The 23,830-nt window shown below is 61.1% G+C and overlaps 2 protein-coding genes across 4 annotated transcripts in view; one reads left to right on the top strand and one right to left on the bottom strand.

Annotated features, from left to right (window-relative positions):
• The window catches only part of ZNF687 (zinc finger protein 687), a 27,763-nt gene extending 12,113 nt beyond the window's left edge, over nucleotides 1–15,650 (top strand). For 2 of the 3 annotated variants that reach the window (XM_006032704.3, XM_025214456.1), the window contains exons 2-9: nucleotides 2,029–4,300; nucleotides 7,970–8,148; nucleotides 8,778–8,954; nucleotides 9,451–9,613; nucleotides 10,861–11,163; nucleotides 11,555–11,667; nucleotides 11,961–12,102; nucleotides 12,913–15,650. In XM_006032704.3, coding sequence (XP_006032766.1) covers nucleotides 2,048–4,300; nucleotides 7,970–8,148; nucleotides 8,778–8,954; nucleotides 9,451–9,613; nucleotides 10,861–11,163; nucleotides 11,555–11,667; nucleotides 11,961–12,102; nucleotides 12,913–13,386 — 3,804 coding nt within the window. In that variant the 5' untranslated portion in view covers nucleotides 2,029–2,047 and the 3' untranslated portion in view covers nucleotides 13,387–15,650. The remainder of the gene's footprint in view (nucleotides 1–2,028; nucleotides 4,301–7,969; nucleotides 8,149–8,777; nucleotides 8,955–9,450; nucleotides 9,614–10,860; nucleotides 11,164–11,554; nucleotides 11,668–11,960; nucleotides 12,103–12,912) is intronic. The other variant, XM_025214457.1, reaches the window with a different exon arrangement.
• LOC102378555 (unconventional myosin-Ie-like) overlaps nucleotides 14,605–23,830 on the bottom strand; it is an 18,248-nt gene continuing 9,022 nt past the window's right edge. The window contains exons 16-29 of the mRNA XM_006032732.3: nucleotides 23,578–23,663; nucleotides 23,336–23,417; nucleotides 22,784–22,890; nucleotides 22,542–22,640; nucleotides 21,945–22,089; nucleotides 21,674–21,788; nucleotides 21,201–21,370; nucleotides 20,914–21,059; nucleotides 19,940–20,086; nucleotides 19,123–19,280; nucleotides 18,887–18,964; nucleotides 18,562–18,745; nucleotides 18,259–18,428; nucleotides 14,605–17,954 (exon numbers count right to left, since the gene is read on the bottom strand). Coding sequence (XP_006032794.1) covers nucleotides 17,878–17,954; nucleotides 18,259–18,428; nucleotides 18,562–18,745; nucleotides 18,887–18,964; nucleotides 19,123–19,280; nucleotides 19,940–20,086; nucleotides 20,914–21,059; nucleotides 21,201–21,370; nucleotides 21,674–21,788; nucleotides 21,945–22,089; nucleotides 22,542–22,640; nucleotides 22,784–22,890; nucleotides 23,336–23,417; nucleotides 23,578–23,663 — 1,764 coding nt within the window. The 3' untranslated portion in view covers nucleotides 14,605–17,877. The remainder of the gene's footprint in view (nucleotides 17,955–18,258; nucleotides 18,429–18,561; nucleotides 18,746–18,886; nucleotides 18,965–19,122; nucleotides 19,281–19,939; nucleotides 20,087–20,913; nucleotides 21,060–21,200; nucleotides 21,371–21,673; nucleotides 21,789–21,944; nucleotides 22,090–22,541; nucleotides 22,641–22,783; nucleotides 22,891–23,335; nucleotides 23,418–23,577; nucleotides 23,664–23,830) is intronic.

The raw sequence follows: 23,830 nt of genomic DNA, 5'->3' as shown, positions 1-23,830 counted from the left end.
CTTCCTCCGCCCGTAAACCCAGTCTGGGTATTCAGACCAGAGCTTGCTCACCTATAAAGGAGCAGGGACTCTGGCTGCAGTATATTAGCACAGTGAAACCATTGGTACATTATAGGAGATGGGGAATTTTGTAGAGATGCCCACTGGTGTTTGGTGGCAGAGTCGGGGCAAGGGCTGGGGCAGCCACAAGAACATAAGAACTGGCATTTACTGAGTCAATCCATAGGTCCCTCCTGCCCAGCCTCCTGCGTCACGCAGGGAGGATACCAAGTCGGTCTGCTTCCCTCTACACACTTTTTAGTCCAGACCCTCTGCCAGCCCATCCCCACGTCTCACCCAGATACCCAAGTTGCGGGACACATGTGGCGAGGACAAAGGTCCCTGATGAACAAGTCTGTATTTCACCTTGATCCCGTGAGCCCCTTGGGTGGCGGCTGCTCCATGGAGCTGTTGCCATGGGGGTGTATTTGGTGTGGTTTATGGACACCCCCCCCCACACCTGCCCCTTCTGCGAGGGGAGAGAGAGACCCCAGCACACACCTACCGGGAGTGCACGAGGCTACAGCCTCCCTTCACCGCCTCCTCCAGAACTGCCTACTGAGGTCCTGGCTGCACATCTTCCCACACCTTTGCATGTATGCATTTCTCATTCACAGTCCCTGGGACTTCCAGGTCAACCTCCTCAGCTGGCCCATATACCTGACCAGGAAGGGGGCGCTGCCTGCAAAGACTCCCGAGAGCTGCTTTCCTGTCCCTGGTCCAGTCCCATTTGGGCAGAGCTTCGCTGGGCAGTGGCCACTCTCTCCTTGGACTCATTTGAGGGCCAGTGGGTGCTGTCCATGTTTTAAACCTTCAACTTCCACTCCTGTCCCTGTTGTGTTATCACTTGTGCCAAGAAATCAATGATGCATCGGGGGGGTGGGTGCGTGTGTGTGTGTGTACACTCATATAAATTATGGGGTTTTTTTTAAAGCTGTTCTGGCATTCTCCAGGCTCTGCTCTTTTTGCAAAATCCATCATACATATTTCTATGGCTTTTAGGCAGTGGAGTGGGCTGGATGTGCCTTAATCGCCCCATGTGCCCATAGGTGAGCTGGCTCATGCCGATGCGGTTCAGGCACCGGACTCTCTGGAATGAAAATTGGGTTCTCTTTGATCACCGGTGATTTCTGCTGGTCTCTGAACGGTGACCCACATTTCAGATCCAGCACGAGGAGGTGCAATGCTGTTAATTCGGTCGGAACAAATCTGCTTCGGCCCCGTGTCAGCATGGCTCCTTTGTGCCGAAGAGAAGCAAGCTCGTGTTCATTATGGGCCGTGGCACCAGCAAAAGTTTTCCCATCAAAGCTGCCTTTTGGTTGAAGGAAAACATCTCCCTTTATTTTCATCCTCAGTGTTTCTCTGAGATCCTATTTATCAGGGCCGGGCCCACAGAGCTCGGCCTCAGAGGAGCAAGCCCAGCTAATAGCTCAGATGTGAGAATAGTGGTACTGTAGGGGGGTCTGAGCTAAGTTCACCTCCACGCTTTATCTCGGACACACGCTCAGCTCTGTGTGCTTTGTAGATATATTAATTATCCTCTGCTATCTGTACAAGCGCTAACAAACCTTCACTGTTCAGGGCAGGGGGCACTTTATCTGCCTGTTGCAGGAGATATGGAAGAAGGAAACAGAGCGGTGAAAAAAGAGGGCATGGGGGTGGGAGCTGTGAGAGAGAGGAGGGTGGCCTAGTGGTTAGGGTTAACCTGGGGCTTGGGAGAAGCAGGCCAAAATCTGGCTTTGCTGCAGGCTCCACATCTGACTTTGGGTTGGTGATTTGGTCTCTTTGTGGCTGGTTCTGCACCTCTACGCTGGGATTAATGGCTCCACCCTGCTGTGATAGCAGGGCTTCAGATGGGCCCCCAAGTAGGAGGAGGAAGCTGGGGTTACCATGTGGGAGCTCCTGTCTTCTGGTGCTTTGCTGAGACCAGTCCTCCTTGGTCCCCACCCTGAGGCCGTGGCCCTAAATGTCTCTCCCCTTTTCTTCCAGACTTGCCGCATTCCCCACCATGGGTGACATGAAGACGCCGGATTTCGACGACCTCTTGGCAGCCTTCGACATCCCTGATATTGACACCAATGAGGCCATTCATTCTGGCCATGAGGACACAGATGGTCACATCAAGCAGGTGCCTGGGGAGCCCGGCCCCCCTGACCATGTCCTGCCCCATGCGGACATCACTGCGGTCAGCGTGATCGTGAAGAACACTGTCTGTCCCGAGCAGCTCGACACCCTGGATGGGCGCAGCAAGGATGGACACATCATCGGGCCCCGCCTGCTGCAGAATGGCTTTGGGGCCCCTGAGATGCCCAGGTCCCCCACACCCAGGGCGGTGGAGACCGTGGCCTCCTCCAATGGGGAGTGTTGGGTGAAGGAGAAAGGGGCCAAGCCCCTGGACATCTTCTCCCACTTCAGCCCCGATCCCAGCGATGACAACGCAGCGTCAGACCTAATCGACAGGCCCCGCGAGTGTAAGCCGAAGGAGAAGTCCCTCTCCGTGCCCTCCCTTTCTCCATCACCCACCCCATCTCCGACACCATCACTGGACTGCAAAGAACCCATGAGAGAGGGCACTGAGAGCCTCCCGCCAGCCTTCCCCCAGCCCTTTGATCCCAGCCAGCCCAGGGGTGTGAACAGTTCCCCCTCTGCCCTCCCCTGCATTAAGAAAGAGGAGTCGGACTCAGAGGAGGCTGCCCAGGACACCAGCCCCAAGGGCTTGGCTGCAGCATTGGGTGACAGCCCTTTGGATCACCTCAAGTCTGTCACAGTTCGCTACTCCACGGATGATTCCCCCATCGCGTCCTGGCCCAGCTCGGAGCAGAACCTCGACAGCAGTGCCAGCAACATCCCCGAAGTGAAGCACTCCCCCGCCAGCCCCCCAGAGCCTTTCTTCAAGCCTTCCCCCCCGGCTGCTGAGAGCCCACAGCCTCCCGCATCTCCCAAGCTGCTGGGCAGCTGCTCTATCAAGGAGGAGCCGGAGATGCTAGAGAAGCCCATGGGAAGTCCACGGAGCATTTCCAGTGCTGATGAGGACATGGAAGACAACAACACAGATTCCCCGTCCTCCAACTCCTCACGGCCCCTCAAAGTACGCATCAAAACCATCAAGACATCCTCGGGCAGCATCACGCGGACGGTCACCAGGATTCCCTCGGATTCAGAGCCCGGAGTAGTCAAGCTGTCCGAAGAGCAGGGTTCCCAGGAGGCTGGCAGCGAAGGCACTGTGTTCCCTGCCTCGGCTGACAAAGAGGAGGGGGCACTGGAGGTGCCAAAGGAGAAGCTGGAGCTCTCCAGCCCCTTGAAAACCATTGAAGGGCCCAAAATTGTCAGTGTCCAGCTGGGCGATGGCACCAAAATCAAGGGCACAGTCTTGCCCGTCTCCACCATTCAGAATGCCAGCAGTGCCATGCTGATCGCCGCCAGTGTAGCCCAGCAGAAATCTGTGGTGCTCCCGGCAAAGACGGGCAAGGCCGTGGCCAAGAACATCATCAACCTGGTGCCTCAGGCCCTCCCCAAGGCGGACACAAGGTCCAACATCAGCACAGTGACCCAGACCACCACCATCACTACCACGGCCAACCAGAAGGTCAATGGCACCACGGTGGTGATGGTACAGCCACAGAAGCCTTCTCCGACCCTCGCTGGCACAGTCATCTCCAGGAGTCAGTCCAGCCTGGTGGAAGCCTTCAACAAGATCCTGAACAGCAAGAACCTCTTACCCACCTACAAGCCCAACCTGAACCCTCCGGCAGACTCCAGCCTGACTCTGCCGCCCTTTGGTTACCGCTGCCTGGAGTGTGGGGACGCCTTTGCCCTGGAGAAGAGCCTGGCGCGGCACTACGACCGGCGCAGCATGCGCATCGAGGTGACCTGTAACCACTGCACCAAGCGCTTGGTCTTCTTCAACAAGTGCAGCTTGCTCCTCCATGCCCGGGAGCACAAGGACAAGGGACTCGTGATGCAGTGCTCGCACTTGGTCATGAGGCCCATCGCCTTGGATCAGATGATTGGCCAGCCCGACATCACCCCCCTGGTCTCGGTGACTTCCCTCCCAGCAGGCAAAGTGGCCGGGGTGGCTCAGGAGGCTGTGGCCGTGGCCAATGGGGCTCAGGACCTGCCCATCTTGCCCCTGAGCAGCAGCTCAGAGCAAACGAGCTACAGCTGCTTCCGGTGTCTGGAGTGCAAGGAGCAGTGCAAGGACAAGGCCGGGCTGGCAGCACCCTTCCAGCCAGCCGGGGCTGCCGGCACTGCCAGCAGTACGGTAAGCGGAGTCTGGCCAGCCATTTTGTGGAGGAAGGTGCAATGACCTGGTGGGGGTGTAGGGATGGGGCAACATAGCTTTTTCTCCAGGCTGTGGGGGTATTGTGTGATGCTGGGGCCAGTCCCTTCCCCTCTTCTTATGCATCACCTCCAGGGGTTTCAAACATCTGGCCTGTAGCAAGGTTTCCCTAGGCCTCTGGGGCTTCAAGATGAGCCAAGAATTGGGGGAGTGGGATCTGCTATCCAATTCCCCGTGACAGAGCTCTGATGGTCATGTATGTCTGTGTGTGAACAACAGCTATATGAACCTCCACCCCCACTGGATCCAAATCCCCCAGAGGCTCCTTGCAGTTTGGGGTGCGAGTGAAGCTAGGTGCATGCAGTGTATAGTGGTGCCCTAGGGCCTGCTGCCTGACTGTCACCCAGCTGTCAGTCCAAAATGCCTCTTTGCCAGGGGCAACCTATGCTGCAGGAAAGCTGGGTCCTGAAGAGGAGTAAGGGTCAGAGTGTGTTTAAGCCTCCCCCAGAGGCATTGGGTGTTGGCTGCAGCCCAGGCTGGGGATGGGGACTGGGCTGTGCCAGTGCTGCTGCTGGGACTCAGACCTGGAGGGTCTTGGCTAGAGGATCTTGCCCCTCTGCTTAGGGTCAGACTGATCAACCTGTTTGGGGTCAGGAAGGAATTTTTTCCCTGGTCAGATTGGTATGGACTGGGGGGAGGGGGTTGCCTTCCTCCGTGGCAGGGGCACAGCCTCTGTCTGGGATCTCCTGTGCATCAACAACCTTTTGCAACAGTAGGACGTTGGCTGCCACAGTCCCCCTGCTTCCCTGGGGCAGATTCAGGTATGACGTCTTGTAAAACTACCATTAACCCTGACGCGCAGAGTTTAGATGCTGGATTTGTCTGGGCTGGCTTGGATGGGACTGATGATGTCTCCAAGCTGGAGGTTAGACTAGGTGCGACCCCCAGAGGTCCCGTCCAGCCCCATTTTTCTGTGAACTGGGAGACTGAATACTATATTTTCTGACATACCACACACCCACAAAGAAGCCCTGCACCTTGCTTGGGGGGGGGGCAGAATGAAGACCAGAAGCTTTTTTTGCCGAGTTGTGGCTGAATCTGGCTGCATGGAGTAAGGGCAGTGTCTGCTCATCGGCATCATTCACCCCTCCCTTGCTGCTCAGCCAAAACTGCCTCTCTTCCATGTGGATGGGAGGGATCCATCCCAGCATCCCCATGCATCCCTTCAGAAGTCAGCTTCCTCACTGAAAACACACCCCTCAATTTGGGATGGCTAATTCAGGGGGGTGGGGGGGAAGAAGGTGCACCTGGTAGGCTAGTAAGTGCATCTTGGCCCTGGGGGTTGTGGGATGGCACTGGAGGACTGTCTGCACTGGAGGTCAGTAGCGGCTGCTCAGGCACCGGGTTGTAGCCTGTGCTGATGTCTGAGGAAGGATTCGGGTCTGGGGGCTTCTGGAGCCCAGACCTGTGAGGATGCCAGGAGCCCGTGCAGGCCTCTTCTCCTGCCACGTTGATGAAGACTGTGGGCTGCGTTGGCCCTGCTGGGAAGGTCTGTCCACTCGCTTCCTGCTGGCTGTTTAATGAACCAGGATGTGCAGCCACCACCGCTGCTGGCAGATCTGAATCGAGACCGCTTCCAGGGCGGTGGATCAAGGAGCCCCCAAAACGGCGTAATCTCGGGAGTTGGGCCCAGGCAGGCAAGCGTCTGTGTCCTTTCCATGTCGCTTCCTACCCGGAACCACTAGTTCCTCCGGGTGAAGGACTGCCCTGCTCCCCCTTGCTGCAATGGTGCTGAAGCCTTGGGGTTGCACAGAGAAGGCTGAGCTCCAGGTCAGCGATCTGCCAGGCCTCTCTCACTTCTCTGGAGCTGCAGCAAGGCACCTCAGTCACTTGGCCCCAGTGGAAGCTGGTTGCTGCGATGCCCACGGGCTTGCTTGAGCTGTCTGGAAACCCTGTGTGTTTGAGGAGGGTCCATGGTGCGGGCCTGGGGTTCCTGGACCGTGGAGTTGTGGGGTCCAGCCTCCCCTCCCCCAGGGAGCGTTTTACCCACCTGGCACCTGAGCTGTGTTGGCATCCACCTGAGGTTCGAGTAGCAGGTGTCTTTGCTCCTCATCGTGCCTAAGCTGGGGCTGAGGGTGGCTTGTGGACCCAGAGGTAGGGCTGGCTCGGAGGCCTGGCCATCTTCCAAGGAATGTGTTCCTCCCAGATGCATCAGGGTAGTACTTAGGATAAAGGAGGGGTGAGATGGATACAGAGACCTGAGCTGCCTCCCAGCTCGCTCCAGGCTCCAGTTCAGTGCACACAGGCTGGGTCCCACATCTCTTTTTTTTTTTCCCTACCCCTTTTTTCAGTCTGTAGTTTTGGTCCTTCTGCAACCCCTGGCCTGAGTCCTTCAGCTCCACACATCCACCTCTTAGGCCTCAGCTTCTCTTCCCTGTGCAGTTTTTCCTCCCTGCTCCTGTTCAAGGGATTTGGGAGCTGGTTTCAAGGACAGGTGCTCTCCAGCCTTATGAGGCAGCAACTCCAGCTCACCTCGAAGTACTTCATCGCCTGTTACCTGGGGCCACATCCATGACGGGGTTGGGCACCTCCTGGTGGGGACTTTCAAGCCAGGCTTGGCTCCTAGTGCAGCCAGTGGGTGTGATTTCTTTTGTCAGTTCCCTGCAGGTGCCCACACCTTTACCTCTGACCGCAAGATTGATACAACCCTGATGGCCAGTGATATCTCCCCTGTGAGCTCTGCCACAGGGACTGGCTTGGCCAGAGGCTCAGTTCCTTTCTCTCCTGGCCTGCCCACTGCAGATGGGCTTCTCAGCCCCATTCCTCTTCTGATGCTTTCCTCTGTGTGCAGCTGTCAAAAAGGCAGCAACACGTTGGGGAGGATTAAGAAGGGAGTTGGGAACAAAACTGAAAGTAGTATAAAGTATCCATTATAAACCCATGGGGCACCCACACCTTGAATCCTGTGCCCAGTTCTGGTCCTCGCGCCCCAAGAAGGATGTAGAAGAACCAGAGAAGGGCAACAAGGATGATGAGTTTTGCAGAGGGGCTTTCCTAGGAGGAGAGAGGCTCTGGTCACTTTAGAAGAGAGATGCTTAAGGAGAGAGGTTTACAAATGGAGAAGCAAAGGTCATAGGGATTTAGTATCGACTCTCCCCATGCAAAAGCTGGAGGTCACAATATGAAGCTGGTAGGTCATAGATTTAAAACAAACACCAGGCAGTTCTCTCTCACCCTGGGTGGGATTCAAGCATGAGACTCGTTCCCACCAGATATGGGGAAAGCTGAGAGTTTAACCAGATTCACAAAGGGACTGGACCTGGTGTTGGAGGAAAGGGGCACCAGTAGCTATTGAGCTGAATCGGAGCGTCCTGGAATTTAAATGCTGGGGGCTGTAAGGGAGAGGCAGCATGGAACAAACCCAGGTCAGACCCAGTCACTCTCCCTTTCAGCACCTCCTCAGTGCCCCCGTGTGACACTGGAAACTGGGCAGGATGGCCCTAGGGTCTGACCCACTCAGTGGCCATTCTTATGTTAACAGGTGTCCAAGGTTGTGGGAAAGGGCCTGTGCCCAGCATTTGTCCCTCATGGAGTCTGGAGGGGCCTTGGGGGCTCTGGCTGATGGCCCTGTGCCTGTCCTTGACCCTGCAGGTGTGCCCGACGTGCCCCATGATCATGCCCAACCGCTGCAGCTTCAGCGCCCACCAGCGGATGCACAAGAACCGGCCGCCGCACGTGTGCCCGGAGTGCGGTGGGAACTTCCTGCTGGCCAACTTCGAGGCGCACCTCAAAGAAGCCTGCCTGCACTTCTCCAGGAGGGTGGGCTACAGGTAGGTCACGCTATGCTTGGGTGGGATCTGGGGTATCCAGCTCCCCTCATCTTCCTGGCACAGGTGCAGCGCGGCCCCAGGTCCCTGCGAGATGTGTCCACAAGGAGGGCCAGGGAGGAAGGCATTTTCCTTTCCCCCGACCCTGCTGGGAACACCTTCCCTCACCCAGCCCCTTACCTTGGAGCTGCCATGGCTTGCAGCTCTGCATGAAACCCCACCGCACCCCCTCCTGTATGAGGAGCTGGGCCCATGGGGCCCTCCAGCGTCTGCAGGCAGTGAGCTGGAGTTGCCACATGCTCTCCAGGTCCCTGCCCCAGGGTATAAAGGCCTCTGGATCAGGAGTAGCAGGGCTATTGAGGCTCTCCACGGCCCTGCAGGCTGGCACGTGCTGTTGCTGTTCCTCGTGCCCAGCCCGTGGTCTGATGCCCTTAGCAAGGAGGCAGTGGATCAGTCTAACAGGCAGTCTGGGGATGTGGGGGGCATTGAGCAACCTGGGGGGAGCTGGCTTGTATTCCCTGCCCAGAGCTGCAGCAGAGGACCTCAGGTCTCCATGTGGCACCTTGGGCATGCAGGGCCTGCTGTGGGCAGGGGAGTCCAGCAGCATGGCTCTCACCCTCCTCTCGCCACAGGTGCCCCAGCTGTGCCGTGGTGTTCGGTGGCGTGAACTCCATCAAGTCCCACATCCAGACCTCGCACTGCGAAGTCTTCCACAAGTGCCCCATCTGCCCCATGGCGTTCAAGTCCGCCCCCAGCGCCCACGCCCATGTCTACACCCAGCACCCGGGCTTCAGCAATCAGCAGTCGAAGTGAGTAGCTGTGGTTTCTGAGCCAGACCAGGCCAGACCCTGCCAGTCTGGGGACAAGGGGCATTTGGGTGCTCCAGAGGGCACGGGGAATTGCCCCTTGGGTGTCGGGTTAGTCGCACGGGACCTGCCACATCAGGGGATGCCAGGTGCTGTTCTCTGGCCAGCAGGGAGTGGCCCTGAATCTAGAGGCTGCAGCATCCCCCTGGAGCCCGAGACTCTTGGGTCCTCGCTTCCTGCTAGCCCACCTCGCCCTGCTGGCTGCGTTTGGACCCTTCACAAGGGGGGCATTCAGTGGGACTAGGGGACAGGCAGGGCATGGTGGGCAGCACAGCCTGGCATCATCCCTCATGCTGTGTGGTGGGGGGGCAGTGTACACAGCCCTCGGTGTGTGGGGAGGGCTACACACGTGTCCCCGTGCGGTGAGAACCTGGCCTGGGATGGGGAACTCCCGGCACTAGTTACAAACCATCTCTCACGCTCTCCACTTCCTCTCTAGGATGATTTACAAATGCGCCATGTGTGACACAGTCTTTACCCACAAGCCCCTGCTGTCCTCCCACTTTGACCAGCACCTGCTCAACCAGCGGGTCAGCGTGTTCAAGTGCCCCGACTGCCCACTGCTCTTTGCCCAGAAGCGCACCATGCTGGAGCATCTCAAGGTGAGATGGATGCCGATCGCAGGCCCAGGAGGTCTCAGCTGCCCCCAAGAGGCCTCTCCCTCCCTCAGATTTTGGGCAGGTTGCTCCCCTGTCTGTGCCTCAGTTTCCCCACCTGTTAGGGGACCTGCGGTGAATGACAGCAAGACGCTGGTGGCCAAGCAACACAGCAGAGAGGGGAAGAGAAACAGGCAGGGAGCAGAAAGCAGAGCAGCATCTCAGGCAGCGGCAGGGGATCGCAGTGGCACTGGAGGAGGATACAGGGCTAATTTGTGGCACTCCTGCCAAAAAGGTTGGCCCCCTCCAGGTTACCGTCTGCCTTGGGGGAGGCGAGCATGTCTGCCCCTTGCTGGTCACAAGAGGTATTGCAAGGTGGGGAGATGGGCTGGGTGGTAGTCGTCCATAACAACAATGGTTTTATTTCATAGATAGATCAAATAAAACCGTTGTTGTTTTATTAGTGTGTGTGTGATAGAGTGGGACGCAAATCTAAAATTAAAATAAAAAACACAGAAATGAAAATATATCCAGAAAGGCTCAGTGCGGCTTACAATAAACCATCAACAGCAGCAGTAAATTCCCCCAGAACTAGAGAACTCCAGAGCAAGCCCCCTGTTCCCACTTCCCTGCCTGTCGCCATTAACAGCAAAGCCCCTGGCAAAAGTTCAGGTCTCAGCGCATCTGCACGTGCCCTGGGATCTGAGCACCAACAAGCCCTTGGTGTGTCTGTACCCACTCTGGGATCTGAGTGCCCCACCTCTAAGAGATGATGGGCTTCTGACCCAGAAACATGCAGGGTCAGGACCAGCTGGGGTTACGCTTTCAGCAGTCACTTGCTGCTGCCTTGTTGTGCGTACAGCGCTTAGCGCATTAGAGCCTGATTTATAATCGGAGAAAATGAGGGGTGGAAGGGAACTTGGGAGGTCACATCTAGTCCAACCCCCTGCTCAAAGCAGGGCCATCCTTGGCGAGATCATCCCAGCCAAGGCTTCTTCAAGCCAGGTCTTCAAAACCACCAAGGATGGAGACTCTACTACCTCTTTGGTAGCCTGTCCCAGTGCAGTGTGGGCCCATCTGCCCTTTCATGGGAAAGGGCATCTGAGGCTTCAGGCTATAGCTGGGTCAGGCAGGCTCTTCCAAGGGTCTCTCTCCCCTCCCTTCCACCGTCATCCCAGTATGTGCAGTCGGACCCGTTCCCCCTGCCTCTGGAGCTCCAGGCAGGCTGACGCCTATGTCCCTTTGCTCCCCAGAACACTCACCAGCTGCAGAAGGCCAAGGAAGATGTGGCCCGGAAGCCGGCTACCCTGCTCACGCCAAAGCAGGAGCCCGTTGAGGCCCCAGTCTCCAAACTGTCGGAGTCATCGTCATCATCCTCAGAGGACGACGAGCCCCCCAGCTCCCCCGAGCTGCGCAAGACCAAACGCAGCCGTTTTCAGCGCAAGACGGACACGGCCAGCAAGTCCAAGGGCAGCGGCTGGACCTGTGGTGTCTGCCACTCCTGGTTCCCCGAGAGGGATGAGTACGTGTCCCACATGAAGAAGGATCACGGGAAGGTGAGGAGGAGGCAGGGCTGGCACACGGAGGGGAGGGCAGTGTTCCTAGGAGCTGGCAGGATACTTGGATTCTGCTCCTGACCAAAGGATGGGATGGTCTGGGTCCTGAGAGTCCCAGTTTCCTGGGTTCTGTCTGACGGCTTCATCTTGGAGAGCAGCAGTTTCCGTGCCTCAGTTTCCCTGCCTGACTGGATGCTCTGGAGCCACCGCCCAGGCAGGGGCAGGGAGATGGTGGCTCGGTCCAGCTATCCCAGACCACTATTAGAGCACAGGACGGGTTGGGGGGAAGGTGATTCCCCATTGCTACAGAGCCGGAGAGGGTCCCACCAGCTGCCGTGGCAACTGCCCTGTGGACTGCGGCCCAGTAACCAGCATCTCTCGCCCCTTGCAGTCAGTGAAGAAGTTCCCGTGCCGCCTTTGCGAGCGCTCCTTCTGCTCCGCCCCCAGCCTCCGGAGACACGTGCGCGTGAACCACGAGGGCATCAAGCGCGTCTACCCCTGCCGGTACCGCACCCCTGGGCCAAAGGAGAGCCGGGCCAGCACCAGCTCTGTGGCGGGCAGGGGGCAGAGTGGGAGTACAGGGTGCAGGAACCATAGGCGTTGTGTGTGGTGGGGGAGGGACTGGTTTGCAGGACTCCTGGGTCCTCTTCTCAGCTCATGGGCCATGCTGGGAAGCAGGACACAGAGCCTGGTCCTGACTCTGCCTGCCAGGACTGATTGGCCCGCAGCAGGCCCGGGGCGGGGGGCTGAGATGTGATGGACAGGGCACCTCACTTCCCTTCTTCCCGGCCCCCCAGATACTGTACAGAGGGAAAGCGCACCTTCAGCAGTCGCCTCATCCTGGAGAAGCACATCCAGGTGCGGCATGGTATCAAAGTGACCGATCAGACCCGGAGCCAGGAGGTCGTCATCGCCCGCGTGGGCACTGGTGGCACCCAGGTAGGGGCTGCGACTGTGCCTGGGGTGGGAGGGGAGCTACAACAGACCTGTACTGCTCCTGCAGCCACCACGGGGGCAGAGCAGAGCTCCCCAGTCATGGTACAGCAAGACTGGCATATGTGGCCAGGCCCCACGGACCCCATCTGCTCTGGCAGGATACCCTTCAGCCAGGCCAGGAGGGGTTGAAGCAGGGCTGTCAAACAGGGCCCAGTACTCTCCCACCAGTAGCCAGGAGAGGTGGGGGTGGGGCTAGAGGCAGGGCCTGTCACAGAATTGGGGGCCCCTGGATGCAAATGGACATGACCGGCACTGGCGGGGGGCTGAGCAAGGGCTGTACAGACAGGCCTCACTCAGCCCCCCACACCAACCCCCTGCTGCTGCTGGCCCCATGGATCCGACCTAGGAGGAGCCCCTGAAATCCAGGTCCAGCCCAAAGTGAATGTGATACCCCTGCTTTAAAATGACCCTGTGTACTGTGGCTTGTCAGCATTCCTCATCAGCACAGCCCCAGCACAGTGCTGGCTTGGCCTAGCCCCTACGTCCCCGGTCCCCAGCCAGCTCTGCTGGGACCTAGCACAGCCCAGCAGGGCTTTGGGGACCCTGTGTGTGTAGTGACCAGAGGGCCTAGGGCATCCGGCCAGGGCCACGGAGCCACCACAGAGTCCAGAGCACATTGGGGCTCTCGGCTTCTCATCGTGCCTAGTGTTGGTGGCCCAGCACCTCCCAGTCCCCACCACCCTGCTGGGGAAGAGCTCACGGTGCTCCCACCCCACTAGACGTTAACACCCCCACCCCACTCCTTCCCCACAGGGGCCTGGCAGGAAACGGAAGCTGTCATCAGACGACGGGGACTCGTGTAGCGAGGAGCCTGACAGCACCACACCACCATCCAAGACTCCCAAGGGTGAGCGCCGGGCCCCCTTCCGGTGCCGCAAGTGCGGCTACCTGGCCAGCAGCGCAGCCGACTTCCAGGAGCACATCCCCCAGCACCGGACAGACGAGAGCTCTCACCAGTGCCGGGAGTGCGGGCTGTGCTTCACCTCGCAGGTCTCCCTCAACCGCCATCGCTTCATCACCCACAAGAAGAAGAAGGGGGCGGCCGAAGCGGAGGTCCCCAGCCCTCGCAGCCCTGGGGAAGGGGGCACGGCCCACACGCCTGACGGCAAGCTGGCCTGCAAGGTCTGCGGCAAAGGCTTCGACAGCCAGCTCAACCTGAAGACACACTTCCGCACACACGGCATGGCCTTCATCAGGGCCCGCCAGAACACCAGCCCCGAGAACTAGGGGGCCAGGAGCCCCGGGGGCTGCTTCCTGCCTGCCCCCGGCACAAGCTGTGAAGAGAAGAGGGATCCTTATTTATGAGCCTCGTCCGATGCTGGCCAGGGCATCCCAGAGCCCCCAGGCTTTGAGGGGCAGCGGCTGGGCAGGGTGGGGGGCCCTGTATTGTCCAGTAGGGCTGCACCCATGCATGACAGGGACCTACTGTGCAGAGGGGACGCCAGGCAGCAATGGGGCCAGCCATGCCCAGCACCAGCCCAAAGGTTGCTGGTGTGCTCCAGCTCTTTGGGAGTCGGTCGTGTTCGGACTGGGCCAGAGCAGCCAAGGCCTCGGCAGTAGCTGGAGGTAGCTGTACTGCGCTCCTGCTCCAGCATGGGAAGAACATTGCTGGGGTCCTGGAATGGCACCCAGCTGGGGTCTCGCAGCCCGTGCACAGCTCTGATCCCTTCGCCCCGATCCTCTCCGTCACACTGGCTCCCGGTGAGCTGATGTCAGCCTGCCTGGGGCTGCGCAGAGGGCTCTCCTGTGGGCTACCCAAGCTGGCTCGCCTGTGAGACTAGACCCTCTAGTGAGAGGCAGGGCAGGGAGAGAAGCAGCCGTGGGGCCAGGTTGGTGTGTGCGGAGCAAGCTGGGCTCTGGCTTCGGCCTCACCTGCCCAGAGAGCCTCCCACGTCGTTTGAGGGGTGACGCGACCCCCCTGTGATCCCTTTCTTTCCCCCTCTGTAACTTCATCCCCCTCCAAAGAACAGGCTCCCAGCAGGCCCTACGGCACCAGACACGGAGGCACGCTTGGTCGCAGGGTTTGTCGACCTCCACGTTCTTCCCCTGATGCACACACACATTCCCCCACGTTCTCGTACACACCTCCCTGCCTCTCCCGGGAAGGTCCAGGCTTCCCTCCTGAACTGCGGGTGTGCAATGGGATCAGCTGTCCCTTTTCCTTCTCCCCTGTCCTCGCAGCCTGGCCCTGGGGCAAGTGGGCAGGATGCAGTGCTGCTTCTCCACCCCAGCAAAGGGGGAGGCTGGGGGCCAAGAGCTCCGATCTTGAATCTGGGGGTGCTACGAGAGCCTGGACCCAGCATGCATCTGACCCCAGCTGTGCGCGCGGGCCACAGGAAGAAAACCCACTGTCGTGAATTATGTTGACCCTGGTGCTTAGAGTGAGCTAAGCATCCTTATTCCACCCCCCGCCCCTGGGGCCCCGATCAGGGCAGCTGTCCCGGGGGCACCAACACACTTGAATCATGGTTGCGGGCACCACGATGCCTGCAGAGTGCTCGCTGCAGTGAGCTGGCACCCGCCCCTCACCCGCCTCCCGGTCCGAGCCCCCGCCACGATCACGTACAGGGTTCGGGAGCATCTGAACTGCCCTGGCGGGCACGTGAAGCCAGGCAGGACAGGGACGGCGCCGGGTCCCTCAATCATGCTTGGGGAAACTTTTCTATCGGTTCAGTTTGGGGGGGTTGTTTTTTCATTTGTTTTTGGTTTGTTTGTTTTTTTGTTTTGTTTTTTTTAAATCTTTTGGCTTCTGTGTTTCGGTTCGGGTGTTCGTGCGAGTGATTATGACTTCGGTAACTGAACGTGGGGCTCCTCTCTTAAATTTTCTTGTGAACAACTAACCCGCTGTAAAGATCTGTAACATACACTAAGAAAAGAAAAAATTACTGGTGTGATTTTTTTTGTTTGTTTGTTTGTTTGCTTTTTAATATATTTTTTCCCCCCTTTTAGAAGAGCAATTTTTTCTTTTCTTTTTTTCCTCCTCTCCTGTGTTTTCTCCCACCCCCCTGCCGGCGGCCGCGTGGCCACGAGGAACAAACAGCACTGGCTTTTACTTTTGCTCGTCTCCCTTAATTCCCAGCAAACCAGGGTTTGAGTGAACGTTTGCACCGTAGCATCCGAGGCTTTAAATAAATCTCCCCCTGCCACCTCTCACTGTAACGGGAACCTGACGCTTTCGTCCCGCTCGCCTTCCCCATCAGTAAGGACTGTCCCATTTTAGTTACACTACCAGGACTCTAACCCAGCTGAAATGCAAGGTAACTACATGTCTGATTTCCACCTCCCTCCGTAATTGTTGTCTCCCATCCTTACCCCCATATATTTTTTTTTTTTTAATGTATTAGCTTGGGGCTGTGAATGTGTAAATGATGTGTAATAATATAGAAGAACCTAAAGTTTCTACCAGTTTTAGGAGAAAGGAGAAAAAAAGGCAACTCAAAACCAACGGCTTTGTAATCGGATTTTGTCCCAGACCCTCTCCAAGCACTTCAGTGCCTTTAGAACGACTTGTGTTTTAAAAGAATTTAAAAAAGAACAAAAAAAAAAAGAGTGGGGAATCTGTATACTTGTTTTTAGAGGGTGGGATGCGGGCGGGAGGGTTGTGAACTGATTATGCTACATTAAAAGTATGGGCACTGCAACAGGCTCTCAGGTATTCCTTATTCTTGTAGTAATAATGCGATTAAAACTTCTAGTGGTTTCATTCCCGCTGTGCGTTGTGTTGCTTCCTCGGCCCCTTGCTTCCCGGTGCCAGCCAGGTTTGCGCCCTTGCTGTGGGTGGCGCTGGAGCCGGCGGGCACGAGGCCGGTAGTGAGACCTGGGACAGGGGGGTTGTTGTCCACTCCAGGTAACCTTTTATACTGCTTCTGCGATCTGCACTGGTCATGGAGGCCTGAGGGGGCGAGGAGCCAGGGGCGGGCATGGCCCTTGCCCTGCTGGTACCTGAGTGGGGGGTTCAGCACTGGACCCCAGTGGTTCCTGGTTTAAGGGTCTTGCCCCTTGGGTCTGACCTGCATTGGGGTCGGGAAGGAAATTTCCCCCATGCTCAGATTTTGAGGGTTGCCTCATTCTAGATCCAGGGCACGGGCTCTGCCTGGGATGTCTTCAGCACGTATTAACCTTTCCTGCAGCAGGACGGTAGCTGCCGGGCTTCCCCTGCTGCCCTGGGGCAGGTTTGGGGGTGATGTCTGGTGTGTCGGGGCTGACAGTGGTTTCATGTAGGGTTTAAGTGATGAGTGGGTCTGGGCTGGTTTGGGCAGGGCTGATCCAGCCTCGGGCAGGGGCTTGCACTAGATGTGACCCCTGCAGCTCCTTTCCAGCCCCACCGCACTGTGGATTGAAGGATGGCCCCAGTTTAGCAGGAAGCCAAGAACTGGTGGCTGCATCATGTTTTGGGGGCTGGGGTGGGCATATGGCTGCATAACCAAGGCTCATTTTGGTTCTGGTTCCTTTGAGCCCCTCCTCGCCTCTCCCTAAGCCACAGTCATGTGCTGGGTGGGAGATGTGGGCTGCAGTGGAGGCGCCCCAGGAGCCTGGCCCAGCTACTTCAGAGGGGCAGTTGGGGGTGGGGGGCACTGGGAGCTGGCCTGTCGGGGAGGAGGTAGGATTTACCCAGTGCCACAACTGCAGGGAGCCCCCTGCTTGGGAGGGAAACCCCCAGGACCTGAGCTCGTGGAAGGGGAAGGTGGCGAAGGCCCACGCTGCTGACGAGCAGGCTGGCAGGGCTGGATCCCAAGCAGCTCCGTGTCCAGCTGCACCTGAGGCTGCAGCATCCGCCAGCCCCCGACCTGCTTCCCCCGCGTGCACGGGGGCAGGTGCTGGCCCCTCGCTGCTGTTCCAACACCCCCCACACTGGGGGTGCCCCCGCCTTGCCCTGGCTCCTTGCAGGAGGCGAACCCTACCCAGCATCGCATCCACCCCCGAGGCTCATCCAGGACCCATGACCAGAACAGGGTTGGTCCCACCCCTGCTGCCCCTATGGGGCCGGGGAGACAGCGGCAACCCGGGGTGCTGCAGTAAGGCCTGATCCTGCTTGGACAGGGGGAGCATGTGGGGTCCCTTCCAGCCCAGAGCCCCTGTGATTGCTGCCGGCCCAGCCTTTGAACCATCCCCAGAGGCAAGACTGATGCCCCCACCTTGGACTGGAGCATGAACCCGCTCCTGGCAGCTGTACGACCCTGGACCTGGGCTGGGTGCACGTGCGTGTGGGTGGGAGCGCGGGGCCTGCAGGTCCAGACTAGACAAGCACGTGGCTGATTCAGACAGAGCTGATCCTGCCTGCAGCAGGGGCTGGGCTGGGCTGGGCTGGGTTGGGCTGGATGGGACCCCCCCCCAATCTGGGCCCTGCCAGCGCAGCATCTCCATGCTCCCCACAGCCTTTCTAAACCACGTGGGGCCGGGCTCGGGTCCATGCTCACAGCCCCTGGATGCAGGGCTGGACCCAAGGACAAACCCTGTGGCCGCTAGCAATGCGGCAGGGGGACAGGGGTGCTCAGCAGCTATGTGGTCTCATGCCCGCGCCGCCGGCGGCTTCCTGAGCAGGGAGGGGCCCGCGGTGCCTGGGCACGTCCAGCTCCCCGTTGCTGCCTGCCCAGGAACATGCTCACTGCACCCGGTGCCGAGAGAGGAAGAGGCAGGGGGGGCGGTCCTGCCCGAGTCCCTGGAGGTGGGAGGCTGCGTGGGGACCCAGGGCCGTGTCTGCGCCTGCAGCCCCGTCCGTCAGAGCTTCTCCACGTAGTTCCCCGGGAACAGGCCCTCCTTGCCACGGAGGCAGCCATGCCACCAGCCCGACGGGTCTGCGGGGCAAAACCGTCAGGGCGGAGGTGCCCTACTCTGCCCCTGCTGCCCTCCCTACCCTGCCTGGGGAGGCCCTTGCTGGGTACAGAGCCCAGGCATCCGGCGCCCACACAACACCCCCCACTTCTCCCAGCTCGGACTAGAAACCAGGTGTCCCCCCTTCTTTGTTAACCACTAGGCGCCCTTTCCCCATCCCCATCTCCCTCTCCCATTGCTGGCAAGAGCACAGGCATCCTGCGTGAACCGCTAGCCCCCTGGCCCACGCCCACCCCAGGGCTGGGACCCAGGGGTCCGGGCACTCACCCTCGCGGACGATCTCGATGAGGTCGTCGGTGTTGAAGCTGAGCTCATCGGTGTCCTGGGCGTCGTAGGCGTACAGCGCCCGGCACCGCGGCAGGCGCGGCTGCAGATGGGGCTTGGTGCGCCCGCCGCCCGGAACAGGCTTGGTGTCCTGCGAGAGCCTCCGCTGCAGCCTGGGGGGCGAGGCGACCGAATCAGGCTGGGGGGCGAGCACCATGGGCCAGATCCAGGGCCCCCGAGACGTGGGGGGGCCTGGGCTTGGGAGGGCAATGCAGGTGGCATCGGGGCAGTACCCCTCGCCCTTACCCGGCCACACCCTGGTCGGGCACATCCATGAAGTGCAGGTCCAGCTGGGCAGGGCAGGCCCGGGCGCGGGGGCCAGCTCCTTGGTGTGGTAGCACCGGCTGCTCCATGCTGCTCTGGCGGGCCAGCGACAGGCGCTGCCGGGGCGTCCCCAGGGGTCCGGGTCCCCCCAGCGGCCACTCCCTGCCTGCGGAGAGGAGGGGAGTCGGGGGTGAGGGAACCAGGGGGAAAGAACCGAGGTGCCCGCCCTTAGCCCTTACAGACCTGAGACCCTCCTGACAAGGCCCAGCCCCCCCACCCCCTCCACTGCAGTGGGTGCAGCTGGTACCTGCCGCCAGGCGGTAGCTGGTGCTGGGGTCACCGAGGCCTGGGAAGCAGCTTGACCACGGGTCCTTGCGGGTGGGCCCTGCGGTGGGCCCCGGGGGGGGGGTCAGAGCAGCCTCCAACCTCCATCCCCGCCAGCCGGCCTGGGGGAGACTCGGCAGCTTTGTGCGCCCTCCGGGCTGGGCAGAAGGTGGCCAGTGCCCAGCCCTCCCTCTGCAGCCCTCGCCTCCCTGCACTCACGGGAGTTTCGGGGCAGCCCGGGCCCGATGCTGACCGTCAGCACCTTGCCCACGGCTCGCAGCAGCGCCCGCTCGCCCTGGCCCAGCTGGAAGTGGATGTGGCGGGAGCCGGCCGTGCCCCAGGGCCCCCAGCCGTCCTTCTTCACCTTGAACTCCAGCCTGCGGGGACAGCAGGAGCACGTGGGGGCAGCCGGATGCCCCCCACCCCAGCGTGTGGCTCCATGGGGGGCCCAGACCCCAGGGGTGGGGCAGGGGCCAGGGCAGAGCCATGAAGGCACATACAGCACCGAGCGCAGAGCACGTGGCAGGAGTTGGGGGAGCCAGATGCTGCCACCCCCACATCCCAGCTCCCCCGCAAGATCTGGGACGAGAACCCAGGCATCCTGGCTCCCAGCCCACTTTACCTATGACCCCTCCCCGCCATCCCCTTGCCAGGCTGAAAAGGACCCAGGCGTCCTGGACCCTACCCCCACTACCTACCACAGCATCCAGCCACTTCTGCAGCTGGAGGTGGGATTAAAAGAGCCCAGGAGTCTGGGATCCCACCCTCACCCCCTACCCAAGACCCCATCCAGCCTGAAGCTGAGGGTTAAACGAACCCAGGTGTCCTGGCTCCAACCCTCTCCTGCCACCCATTTCACTAGGACCCCCGCCGGCCCCTCCCTGGGCTGGGGCAGAGAACCCAGGAGCCCACCCCCAGGCTCGGGTCGCACAGCACCTACCACTGCAGCACCCGGGGTCCAGCCACACAAAGACCCTCTCCAACCCTTCCCAAAGCTGGGAGGGGACCCAGGTGTCCTGCCCCCTCCCCGACTCACTGGTTGCTGAAGTTGAGGGGCAGCGGCCGGGCAGCCCGCTCCTCGCAGCGCCGGCTCAGCAGGCTCAGCAGCTCTGTCTTGAGCACGGTCTCCAGCAGGCTGTCGTACTGCGCCGTGTGCACCACCACGAAGTCGTCCTGCAGGGAGCTGCAGGGCAGGGACAGCCTCAGCCAGGGCTGGGGGTTCAGCCAGCGCTTGGAGCCGCACGGCCGCAGCCTGGACAGACGGGCACGGAGGGCGCCGGGCATTCCCAGCCTGCAGAAAAGGCACTGAGGAGAGGCCCTGAGTGCCGGGGCCCATGGGTTTGGGGGTTTCTAAGTCTGTTGGCTGCAGCCCACGCTGGGGATGGGGACCGGGCTGTGCCAGTGCTCCTGCGGGCACCAAGCCTGGCAGTTCCTGGCTAGCGGGTCTTGCCCCCGTGCTCAGAGTCAGACCGACGCTGCATTGGGGTCAGGAAGGAATTTTTTCCCTTGCTCAGACTGGTCCAGACTGGGGGGTTTTGCCTTTCTCTGTAGCAGGGGCATGGCCCTGGCCTGGGATCTCTTGAGCATCTGTTAACAACCTTTGCAGCAGCAGGACGTTGGCTGCCGCGGTCCCCCGGCTTTCCCTGGGGCAAGTCCGGGTGTGATGTCTTATGTCAGGGCTGACAGTAGTTTTGCTATGAGAACACTTGATTAATTTGCCTGGGAAGGTTTGGACAGGCCTGATCCTGCCTCAGACAGGGGCTGGACTAGACGGGACCCCTGGAGCTCCCTTCCAGCCCCACGGCTCTGCGATGCTATGAACCAACCCTGCCAAACAGACAGACCTGGGGGCTGGGGGGTCCATCTCGCACCGGCCTCCCCCAGCCCAGCTCCAGCACCAGGTGGAGATACCCCCGGGGGTGTCGTGCCAGTGCCTCACCAGCAACGGTCAAGGCAAGTGGTGGATCAGGCTGCCCCACAACCCCTGCCCCACTGGTCCCCCCCTTGCACCTGAGCGACACAGCCTGGACATGCTCGAGCTCGATGCGGCGCTTGAGCACCTCGCGGACGGCGCCCTTGTCGGGGCCCTGCCGCACCCGCTCCCGCCCGATCAGGTAGAGGCACCGCGGAGTCAGCACCAGGTCCCGCTTCACCGCCTGCGGGCATGGGGCACGCACGTGAGCGGAGCCAGGGGAGAGTCGGGGAGAACAGGGGCAAGAGCAGGGCAAGGGTGAGGGGCAGGGGCAGGATGAGAGGGGAGGGCAGGCCTGCGGGGGCCGAGGGGCCGCGGTCGGTACCTTGAAGCGCCGGTCGTACTTGGTGACGGTAGCGGCAAAGTCGGCGCGCTCGCGCCGGCCCAGGAAGCGCCGCAGCTCGGGGCGGGCATCCAGGCCCAAGTAGTCGCCGGCGAAGGCACGGTTGAGGCTGTGGCGCCGGCGCTCCTTGCGGTGCAGCACCAGGTTGGAGGCTGCGGGCAGGGGGGGTTGGAATCCCTGCCCCCGCCATGGCAGGGGGGACGAGAGCAGCCTCTGCGGGGCTGGGGCCCAGGTGCAAGTCCCCCCAGGAGCAGGAGTAGGTGCAGGGGACTCTCCCGCTGTCTCTGTGCCTCAGTTTCCCAGTGGGAACATGGGCAGGAGGAGCTCCCCCAGGCCCGTACAGCACCTGGCGCCAGGGCAGGGGTAGATCCCAGCGGGGGCAGGGGCGGCTGCGTCATTCCAGGTCCGTACAGCCAAGCCCCAGGCACTGCTGGGGGAGTGGGGGGAGGACCCACCTTCCTCGCGCAGGCGGACATGGGTGCGGGCGGCCGCGTGCCGGCGCCAGGCTCGCTGGATGATGCGGGCGAAGCCATCGTAGTGCCGCTCCCGCATCTCCTCCAGCAGGAACAGCTGGGGGGGCACCCGGTGAGGGGCTGCGGCTCTGCTCACGGCCCCTTCCCTTGGCTCCAGGGACTGGCACCCTCCCCCAGCCAGGTGCTGGATCCCTTCCCACCCCCAGGCACAGGTCCCAGCTTCCCACCCCGCACCCAGAGCCCTCTGACTCACTGACTCAGGGGCCTTGATGAAGACCTTGCTGCAGCCCAGCTCGAACTGCCCAGGGTCCACGTTCACGGCCTGCAGCAGGTGCAGCACTCCCTGGCGCTCCTCGCCCCGCCATGCTGGCCATGTCTCAGGGGTCAGGATCGCGTACCTGGGGGGCGAAGGACTGAGGGGTGTCTCCCAGCAGGCACCTGCCCTGCCTCCCCGTCCCAAGCCCCACGGGGGCAGTTCCAGCCTGGTCAGGGTCTGTGCGGCACCACGGGGCCCAGGAACCCCCCCCACCACTGAGAGGAGGCCAAACGCCAGGACAGAGTCCCTGACCCCGGACCCCAACAATGTGCTGAGAAGGGCAACCACAATGCTCAGAGGCCTGGAGCCGTTGCCAGACACCTCTGGGCCCATTGCTCCAAGTCCAGGCTCCTGCCAGGTGGGGCCAGCCCGGCAGGCCCACACAGGGTGGGGATCCCTCGCCTGGCAGCACCCAGATGGGGCACGGGTCCCTTGCCGGGCAGCCCTTGGGCCTCGGATCTGGCTCCACCGCTTGCTGGGAGATCCCAGGGATGGAGCCGTGGGGCACCACACCCCCGCCCCCCGCGCTCCCACCTCTGCAGGAACTTGTGGAAGGGTCTCCGGTAGGTGTAGCCGGCGCGGCGCACACGGATGTTCTCCCGCAGGCCCAGGTACTCGACCTGGTGCTTCACCCTGCAGACGGGCGGGGGGCAGTGAGCACAGCGCCAGGCACCCTCAGCCCACAACAGGAGTGCACAGGGCTCCGGGTGCCCATGACGAGGCCTGGAGCCCAGGGCCAGATGGGGTGGGGGACACAGGCAAGGGGCCAGCCCCACCTGCTCTCCTCCCAGTCGCGGGGCCGCTTGGTCTCGTTGGGCTTGATGCAGCGGATGTAGTGGGGCGTGCAGCACATCAGCCGGGTCACCAGGTCATTGGCCTGTCTCTGCAAGGCACCGGCGCTGCTCAGCTCCCCCTGGCACACCCCTGGGTGCATCCCTGCGGTGGGATCCCCCTCCCCGCAGCCCCCTCCCACCAAACACAAGCATCTCTAATAAGCAGGAACAGCGACATGCAGCTGGTGCTGGGGGGGAAGCGCAGCGCAGCTGGACACAGCAAAGCAACGGGAGCAGAGAGGAGGCCGCCTGCAGTTGCAGGATGACTGGGGGGCACCAAGTAAGACCCAGCAGAGATTTGGGAGGGTTGAGGGGGGTCAGCTCCAGATCAGGCTTGGGCTGAGGTCTGGGCAGGCTCCCAACAGGCCTGGGGAGGAAGGCGGAGAGGGGCAGGGTGCTTGCTGCTAGCCCATCACCCCCTCGCAGCCCCCTGGGCTGGAGGAGACCAGCTGGAGGCCAAGCAGAGACCCCTGCATGGTCCCTGCCCCCGGGTACCTTGATCTTGCTGCCAGCCGTGGTGGGTCGGCCCTTCTTCTCCGTGTGGACGTTCTCGGGGAACAGGTCTCGGATGAAGGGGCTGCAGGGAGGAGATATCAGGGACAGGCCTTGGCACGGGCTGAGTTTGCTGGGCCTCAGCGCGGCTCCCCGCATGTCCGGGCTCCCTGCCCCTCCCGGCTCGACCCCTCCGCCCCAGAGCTGGGGGCACAACCCTGGCGTCCGGCCCCCCGGGCACTCACAGCTCGCTGCTCTGCATCAGCTCGATGAGGTCGCTGAACAGCACATCCCGGTTGCGCTCGCAGAAGCCCTCCACGTCGTAGGAGACCTGGGAGGTACAGGGGGCGGGGGGGCTGCGGTGACACGGGGGTCTCAATCGATCCCTCCCCCCCACCCCACGGGCACAGGGGCAGGGCGGGTGCACGGCCCCCTGGCTCAGCACCCCCAACCCCTCTGACCCCCCCGATTCTCCCCCCGCCCGGCCCCCCTTGCCGG

Source organism: Alligator sinensis, unplaced genomic scaffold (assembly GCF_000455745.1).
Source record: "Alligator sinensis unplaced genomic scaffold, ASM45574v1 scaffold463_1, whole genome shotgun sequence".
NCBI lineage: Eukaryota > Metazoa > Chordata > Crocodylia > Alligatoridae > Alligator > Alligator sinensis.
This window is presented reverse-complemented; position numbering and strand designations above follow the sequence as displayed.